Source organism: Cynara cardunculus (genome assembly GCF_001531365.2).
Source record: "Cynara cardunculus var. scolymus isolate 2C chromosome LG 13, CcrdV1, whole genome shotgun sequence".
Classification (NCBI taxonomy): Eukaryota; Viridiplantae; Streptophyta; class Magnoliopsida; order Asterales; family Asteraceae; genus Cynara; species Cynara cardunculus.
The window spans coordinates 36,675,124-36,683,846 of NC_037540.1; the positions used below are offsets into that span (position 1 = coordinate 36,675,124).

An 8,723-nucleotide genomic window follows, 5' to 3' on the forward strand; every position below is an offset into this window, starting at 1 on the left:
AGATAGGATATTTTTTACTTATGTCGTAACCTAGTGATTTTTGTACCACCTCTTTTGATAGAACAAAAAGAACAGCATCAATCTTAATCTCAGTCTTATGTCACATCAAATGTGAGGCAAGAAATGCCCAATCTCAAACACCAAACATAGTCCTAAATCCTGATGAGCACATGATCACTCCCGGTCTCATGTTGCACCAAATGTGAATAAGCGAGTTTTAGTACTATTTTGTCCAATCTCAAGTACCAAACGCAACTCTAATGGGCACTCTTACTCTCGGTCTCATGTTACACCAAATGTGAAACGAGTTTTAATACAATCTTGTCCAATCTCAACAAGTACCAAACGTACCCCTAGTGACCATCAATCTTTTATCTCAAGCTCGAGCTTAATAATTATCAAATCAATCTCGAACACAAAATAAAACTAGTTTAACTAAACGAGTCGAGCTTCAAAACACCAATGTTCGACCCGACTCGTTCGGAAAATATTAAACTTTTTGACTCGAGCCGAGCCATTTGCGCAAACACTTTTTCAAGCCACACCTGCTCATATGCAATCATACGATATAAATATAAAATTTATCATCCTCAAGCCTATAAACGAGTTAATCGATCATGAATTCAAGCTCATAAACGAGCATCAAGCTCGAGCCCTAAATTGGAAAAGTTATTTGAGCTCGAGTCGAGCTTGGTATTTTTTTTCGAGCCCGACTCAAATAACCTGCAATTCGACTCGACTCGGCTCGTTTACACCCCTACACTCGATGATGCTTAAAATGTGGCATAAATTGCCCAAAAAGACAGGGTTCAATATACATGTCTGCCTGGGTGCAACCGTGCAAGAGTACACAATCTGCCATTTAAACAAGAGTAACGAAACAGAAGCCGTTCATAAGTTCCAAATTGTCATTTTTATTCAACAAAAAAACAAGGTATGCAGGAAACGCAGGTTGTGTTGAAAAGCTACCACAAGATGGTTTACGCCCACTTTCGATCATCGGTCCACCTGAGAACATTATATTTACATGGCGTCAAAATCAAATAAGATAAGCAATTATCGTAAAAAACAACATACAAATGATTTATACGTCAAAGGAATTACGTTTTAATACTCCCTCAGTCTTCAAAGCAAGTGTCCACAATATAAGCGACACAGTTTTACACATGCATAATCATTAAACTTTTTAGTTAACCAGATGACAACTTTACCCCTTAATTAATTATCTATCTTATCAACTATTAAATATTTGTGTATTAATTACCGATAGATCTAGCCGTTTACCAAACGCTTATCCGGGTAAGCACTTATCAAGTCAGATTACCTCATCGAATGAATATGGTAAAGACCAAAAATTTTACCCAGTAAGAGTTGGACAAGGACCAAGAGTCTTACCGGTAAGTGAGAACAATGACTCTTACCACGGTAAGCGCTTACGGGGTAAATTGGTGCATACAATGTCGTTTTGTTGGACTAAATTCTTACCCGGTAAGTAAATAGTAGTATTAAATTTTACCGGTAAGCACTTACTAGGTAAATGTTTGGCAAGCGGTGTGGGTGGTTGCACCACGTTAAGACATGTCTTATAACACCATTTGTGATTGCTGACCAAAAAATGTGTCTTCAACCATCAAAAGGATTTGTTATTTTGTTTCCATCAAAACATAGAAATTGGAAATTAGATTGTTAAAAGAGATGATAAACTAAAAACACTTTGGACTTACAAAACTTTAAATATATTTGGGGTCAAATTTGAATTTGATAAAGATTAGGTTGACTCGGTTTTTTAGAACACAAATATAATAAGATGCAGAACGAAGAAATTACCTAATGTTCGTCTCCATGTCCATGCCCTTCCCAAGGATGCCGCCATCCCTAAATTACATACAAATAATTCAAATAAATCAAATCAATGGTATTTCAAGCTATACTCATATCGACCTACAATCATTTAATGTCAGCAAAATAAGGATATGCTAGATGTCCCTTGCAATCCCTCAAAATGCATGCATTTTTTTCGTTTTTCTCCCCTGTGCAAGCAGGATGGTTTGTTCTGATGAGAACGAGATTATGCAGTAGTGGATATCTAACCAGGGATCAGGGTCGTTTCTGGAGGCGGGCACGGCAGACTCCTACCCAGGGCCCAAATTTTTATAGTATATATCGTAGTAGTGCTAAAAAAAACTTAGTAGATAATATAGGCCCACCTTTTTTGGAACATAATAGGAGTGCAAAGAGAATTTAATAGATAATATGGGCCAAAAAAATGTATTAATTAATTAGATTGGAGAAGAAAATCTGTAAAAAGTTAAATGACCCTTTGTTTTCTGCTACTGCTTATTGCTTATTTGAGTTTTTTACCTAGTACCGAGGTCCAAGGCTATTGGTTATTGCTATCTTTATATGCTTGACTACTTCACTGCTTTCGTGCTTCAACAATTCAATGGACAATGGCTTATGGCTTTAACCTTTAAATTTCTGAGCTTGTCATCGGTATCTGTTTTTGTTGGCTATTGTTATATGCTTCAGCCTCTGTTCGCTATTTCATTTGATTCTGTAGTCTGCTTAACTGCTTTTGCTTCTATTGGCTATTGCTATTTGCTTATGTTGTTTGCATAAGTGTAACTGCTTCTGTTGGCTTTTGCTATTAGGAGCGTTCATCCTACCGCACAAAACCATGCAGCGCAGATTTGCATTACATAGTGAACACCCATCAAAAAGTTAACCAAACCCTATTAACCTTGGGCGAAAGTTCACCAATGCCATAAGTGACCACCCTCCCTTACCAACTAGAAATCATTACAGTGTTCAAAAAGTCTCTTGTTATGAGGAAAAATAACTCTTCTTTCCTTCCCTTTCAAAAAGCTCTATTTCCCTTTTATATTTTTTTAATATTTTATTTAAATATGTAAGCATATGTACCATAATTTGTAAAAGAAAGCACCCACTCTGAAATTCTAGACTTGCCACAGTTCTAAAATTAACTCGAGAGATAAATTGATGCTCACCAGAACTACAGGGCCGTCTTGCTTAGCCCTATATAGAATCCAGAACCTGAAACAGCATCATATCTGGTAAGCTTTTAAGATAATTAAGCAGCATCTTGCATCTCGTGGTACAACTCTAAAAGGTTGCAATTGTGTGACGGACGGTATACACTTCGCCAGAAAGTAACATAATATAGTTATAACCACCAACTAATCAAAATTTGAGGTTATAACAAGGTAGCAATAAAAGCAGAGTAAAGCACTCAATTTTATAATAAGTAGGGGAAATAAGGCAATTGTAGATAGTTTGATGGCTATATTGTAATAAATACGACCTCCATAACAGATCTTGTGCAACAAATGCATGTAACCTGTGGGGTACTTGAGTAGATAGAAGTTTCATGTAGAGGTGTTAGAAGTTCGGTTAATCACAAAATTTTGAGAAACCCTAACCTAACCTCAATATAGTTCGGCCTAAAATGTCAAACCTAAACCACACATCATTTTGCCATTCACTTCAATTTGCGGTTAACCTTCGGCTCAGTTAGTGGTTAACCTCTTTATGCAAAACAAAAGGACTTTGTATCTATATTGATTACAATATATAACAATCAATAATCTTGACTAATCAGCCCATGCGTCCAAAAGTATTGATGTTAGGTTTGAACCAATAAAAAAGAAGTAACGAAAACTAATGGAAGTACCACAATTTCAATGCAAGGAGTCTTGATACAAGATCATTGTATTTTATTAACTGATCATCTCACTCAGACCATAAAGAAAGGCCGGCATTTTCTTTTAGTTCATTAAGAATTTTTTATTTTTAAGATAAAAAGAATATGAAATATTTGAATTTATTTTTATTATACAATATGTATTTTTATTACTTTAAAATATACATATATACATATATGTATGTATGTATGTATGTATGTATGTATATGTATATCTATGCATGTATATTTATAAGCAAGTTGTTTTGGTTAACCACATTTTTGTAAGTACCAAATAATGCATATCACCAAAAATTTCAAACTGAAACCGTACCACTTTGCATGGTTAACCATATTTTGGCTCAATTCATTGTTCGGGTCAGCAGTTCCTTTTAACAGCCCTAGTTTCATAGTACCTTCTAAGAATCTGAACCAGCAGAGCTGCAACAGTGCCCTCATGAGCCTCACATTCCATTGCACTTACAGAGACTGTCAGTTGTGTAAGCATCCGCAACTGTTCTGTAAAAATTATCCTATCTATCGTAGATAACTTCTAATAGCAAGGGTAGAGGCTTGGATGATCCTATCCAACACACAGTTGTAGCAAGTGCAAGTCCAGAGATCCTAAATGGCAACTAAACTGTTCTGTAATTCAGTAATTGAGATATTACACAAAATGGCACAAATGAATTGAATTGCTTCTGTTACTTGTTTCTCTCTAAAATGCAAAATCTATCTGAAACTTCTCTCCATATGGTTCTCCCTCCTGTCTTCTACCCCAATCTCTGATCTCCTTTCTCTGATTGTCCTCAAGCCTTCATCTATTGAATTCGCTATCAAACTTTGTGTTTTCTTCAAGCATCCAGTAATTTAAAAACATAACTCACCTATTATTCGTAACACTAGAAGTTCTTACCATCTCTATACTCATCATCGGCGCTCAGCACCTTCCTGGCTGAAATCATAGAACAAGCTACTAAGGATAATGTTTTTTGATTATGTTTGCCATGATATATGCAAGTTTGTCCATTTATAAAGAATTATTTGTGTGCGATTTTAGTCTAGGTGTCTATGATCACCAATCAATGTACTATAATGCTTCAACTTCTGTCTCCATCGAAATTTGTCCAAAAATCCCATATTTTTACAGCTATTTTGCCCAACCTAGTTAGGGTATGCTAAAAGAGAAACCCAGTAGAAGTTATTAAACAGAAGAAAATTATCGAAGAAGAATATAAATTATGTAAAGGAGAACCACCCACGGCCTCTGGGACATGAAAAACCTCCTTCCACACTATTCTCTAAAGAAAATTCCTTTGTTACATTCCACTCACACAAGGCTCTCTTCATTACTGGTTGGTACAGATCTGGTTGATACAAATCTGTATTCCAAGTTTTCCAACAAGTGTAACCAAACTGCATATTAGTTGTATTGTGTTTGATGATGCAGCTGCATGAAATGTTGGGAAGAATTTACCAGTTTATCGTTATGTTTTACTGAAACAACTGTAAGAAATGCTGGAAAGAATCAAAGAAATATTAGCTTATCTTTATGTCTTGTGCTGCAACCATAAGAAACGTTTGGGAGCAATACTAGTTTATCATTAGGTCTTCATGGTGCAATCTTAAAAAATACTAGTTTTTTTATATGGTGAATGTATACCACAAAAGATATTGGGTTCTTATATACTTTCAAGCAAACTAACTGATCTGATAAGTAGTAGACTACATGATCTGACAAGTATAGTAAAAAAAACATCGGGCACCGGTAAGTAGTTGTACATAATTTGGCAAATAGACTAGGTGTAACAAACAAGAGCATAATAGTACATGAAGACTACCTGGACTAGAACAATTAGCTGATGGGCAGATTTGCAGAGATTTTTGGTTGGTTAAAACTTAAAACTTATCTTTTGAATTTTGATACTAATTTCAGCTGACTTAATCTTATTTGTTTCAGTAAAAGCAGAGGAACAAAGTCAGAAAAGTTGAGATAGTAAGTATCTCAGTCTCTCTCTTCAACAAACTACCAAGGCACACCAAGTCTTATGCTCAAAGGGTCCAAGCAAAGCTGAATCCAAAATCCAGAAGGATTCGGGCAAGGAGATCGGAGTTTATTCTTCAATTGGTGCAATGTTTGTAGCATTACGTCTTTCTTTTTTTCTCTAAGTGTATTTTGACTTCCATTGAATGATTGAAATTATTATGCATAATACACTGATAAGTACAAATTGTTACTTGGCTATGTATGTAGGTCGTCAAACCTAACAATATGAGCCGATTCAAGCAAAACTCCTGTTGTGCTTCTATTTTATAATTTTGGCATTTGGGTTGGTGATTGTGCGATTAACCAAAGTGCTCCTATTTGAAAGTTCTTGAAACAGCCATAAATTCATTAAGTTAGACACTTGGTTTTAATCGTTTGAGTGTGCGCGTATGAATTTCACTGCAAAGATCCACATTCTTGTTAATCTTTCCATCAGCAAAACTTGCACTTTGTTACTCTGTTTTAATCGGCTTGATCAAATGCCTCTAAATTTCCAAGGTGTTTCTCCATATCTCCAATTATGCATTAACATATTGAGTAGTTTCATTAATCAACACAATCATTGGCTAAAGCCATACATCAAGATATATTGTATTATATATCCGTTATCAGCTGATCCACAAGCAAAACCTGAGACAAGGATTTTATGATGAATCTAGTTTACCCTACATACAGTAACCCAAGAAAATACATGAGCCGCCTCCTCACATGCTTTCCTGCTCATTACGAATTAGTAAGCCATCATACTTATGTTAATCCACATAAAAAGAACACTCTATAGATTGTTTTTTTTCAAACTGGCTGTCTTCTCTAGATCACTGAACACCATATGCAAATAATCTTTTTGTCTCACATATCCACAAGTCTAATCGAGAAGAATCATTAGTTGAACTCCTTGGCACAAAACCAAAAATCGACATTCTTCAACACCAAAATTAAGGAAAATATATCTTTTCCATATAAAAAACTGATTAGCACATCTAACAATACAAAAAAGTATTAGATTAGAAACATTTTTCCAGATCAAAACTATGAAAGCGCGATGTATGAATCTCTATTAGTTGCTTCCTTTTCGTTGTAACCTCAATCGGATCTTTCCGATATCCTATCAATACAGTCTCATTTTCTCCCTCAAAAGAAAATGATAGAACCAAGTCAAATTTAGGATAAAACCACAACATTCAACCAACTAATAAGAAAAACATGAAATTAAATAGGAAAAGATTCAATCGGAGGATCATTTTCAGGTGTCCCAGATTACAAACGAGATCAAGGCATAAAACGTAAGAGTAAATTACCACATCATGGCGCACATGCCCTTCCCAGTGACCGTATGCCACCGCTTAGGCTGATGCAATGTCACACCTTTATATGTCGTTCCATGCCCATGCCCTCCTGCCATCTCTCTCGCCTCAATCAGCTACTTCCACTATTGCCCTAGGTTTTGGGGGAAGACTAAATACTGAATAGAGTAGTCGTACCCACCCGACCCGACCCGACCCGTTTACAGGAAACCGCAACCCCCAATTTTACTCTCTCTCTTTTTCCCTTCTACTGAATTTTATTGGGTGATTCGTTTGCTAAATAATTTTTTTATTATTTGTATGTCTACTCATATCAATATTATTGGTTGTTTGGTTGATTTTTTATTAACGAATTATTTGATTGGTTTTTTATTAAAGGTTTGTTCGTTTGTGGCTTAATGGGTTGTACAAGCCTTATAGCTTATTTGCTCAGCTATGAAAGGCTGTTCGATTGAGGCTTATTCACTCAGTTGAGAGCTTATTTGCTCAGCTCAAAAACACCACTACTATGGCCTCAGCCATCAATACTTCCCTAATTACCCTTGATTTTCCCTTCACTGTGCCGCTCCCTCAATCCCCTACTTTTGCGGCTTCACAACAACTTGCCTTCGACCGACGTATTTAGCCGTCAACTATAGCTTTCGGCCGGCAACTGGCCGCCGGCATAGTCCTCAACCTCCGACCGACGTATTCATCAACCTCCGCCCCGACGTATTCCCCTACAATCTCGATTTCTTATTTTCTACTATTACAAAATCAACAGCTTGATTTCTTCCAAAATCTTCGAGTTTAGCTCAAGGGTGTTCGACCGATGTTTTTCCACCTGCTTCTCCATCGTTTTCTCTCGTTCTCCCCTTACTCCCTGCCGATCTGTTCTTTCACTGCTCAAAGCCATCAACAACAAAAGGAAACGAACTGATCTGATATAGGTCCTAACCTTTCTTGCTTGATTTGAGTTTTTGATTTAGGGTTCTTCATTTTTCTTGGTTTTTTCTCATGATTGTGGGTTTGATGTGAGTTTATGATTTAGGGTTCGAAATCAGTTTATGATTTAGGTTTGTATTATACGCTTTATGGGACAAATTTTTACTAAATTATTGTTGATCATGGGTTTATTTTGATTTATCGCTGCTCTGATCATCGTAGGAGTTTGTTTTTTCTTCAATGTAAAACAAAGGGTAAAATAGTAGTTTTCACCATTCAAACTGTTTATTCAGCATGTCAATTGAAAATAACTTAATAGTTATCATACAAACAACTTTATCACTACAGATAACTTTATTTATACATGACTTGATGAAAAACGAACTGAACAGCCCCTAGATGTTAAATGGATAATATTATCTGTATCGATTATAAATGTTTTTGTTTGGAATTAATTCTAGAAGGAAAAACGTGTTTTTTAATTGTAATGAGCAAATCTAGAAGAAGAAAAAAAACTAGTTTTTTCTATATAAAGCTCTTCCCTAAAAGTTTACTAAATAAACCATATTTTATATTATTAAGTCACTACGAAACAAGTTATATATAGTTGATCAAATAAGTTGGGAGTCTCATTAAGTCTTATCTATATTATCTTATAAAGCAAATTTAGCAAAAGTCTTAAAGTCTTAAAATACTAAATGACCAAGAAACATTTTATACATTTTTTCACTTTTTAACCCCTCCTCTT

The 8,723-nt window shown here is 35.5% G+C and overlaps 1 protein-coding gene across 1 annotated transcript; it reads right to left on the bottom strand.

Moving 5' to 3' along the window:
• Positions 1–770: 770 nt before the first annotated feature.
• On the bottom strand, positions 771–7,172 carry LOC112524097 (NADH dehydrogenase [ubiquinone] 1 beta subcomplex subunit 2). Its single transcript, XM_025133742.1, has 4 exons — positions 7,046–7,172; positions 3,009–3,054; positions 1,828–1,875; positions 771–1,008 (listed from the first exon to the last, which is right to left on the bottom strand). The coding sequence occupies exons 1-3, from the start codon at positions 7,147–7,149 to the stop codon at positions 1,828–1,830; spliced, it is 198 nt and encodes a 65-aa protein (XP_024989510.1). The 5' UTR covers positions 7,150–7,172; the 3' UTR covers positions 771–1,008.
• Between the last annotated feature and the right edge of the window lie 1,551 nt (positions 7,173–8,723).

What these genes read in the sequence shown, in the direction of transcription:
- LOC112524097 (XM_025133742.1), bottom strand. Translation starts at nt 7,149, where the DNA reads ATGGCAGGAGGGCATGGGCATGGAACGACATATAAAGGTGTGACATTG. An exon ending in GGCATGTGCGCCATGATGTG is followed by an intron (nt 3,055 to 7,045) that starts GTAATTTACTCT and finishes ATGCTGTTTCAG; the next exon opens with GTTCTGGATTCTATATAGGG. An exon ending in AAGACGGCCCTGTAGTTCTG is followed by an intron (nt 1,876 to 3,008) that starts GTGAGCATCAAT and finishes TATGTAATTTAG; the next exon opens with GGATGGCGGCATCCTTGGGA.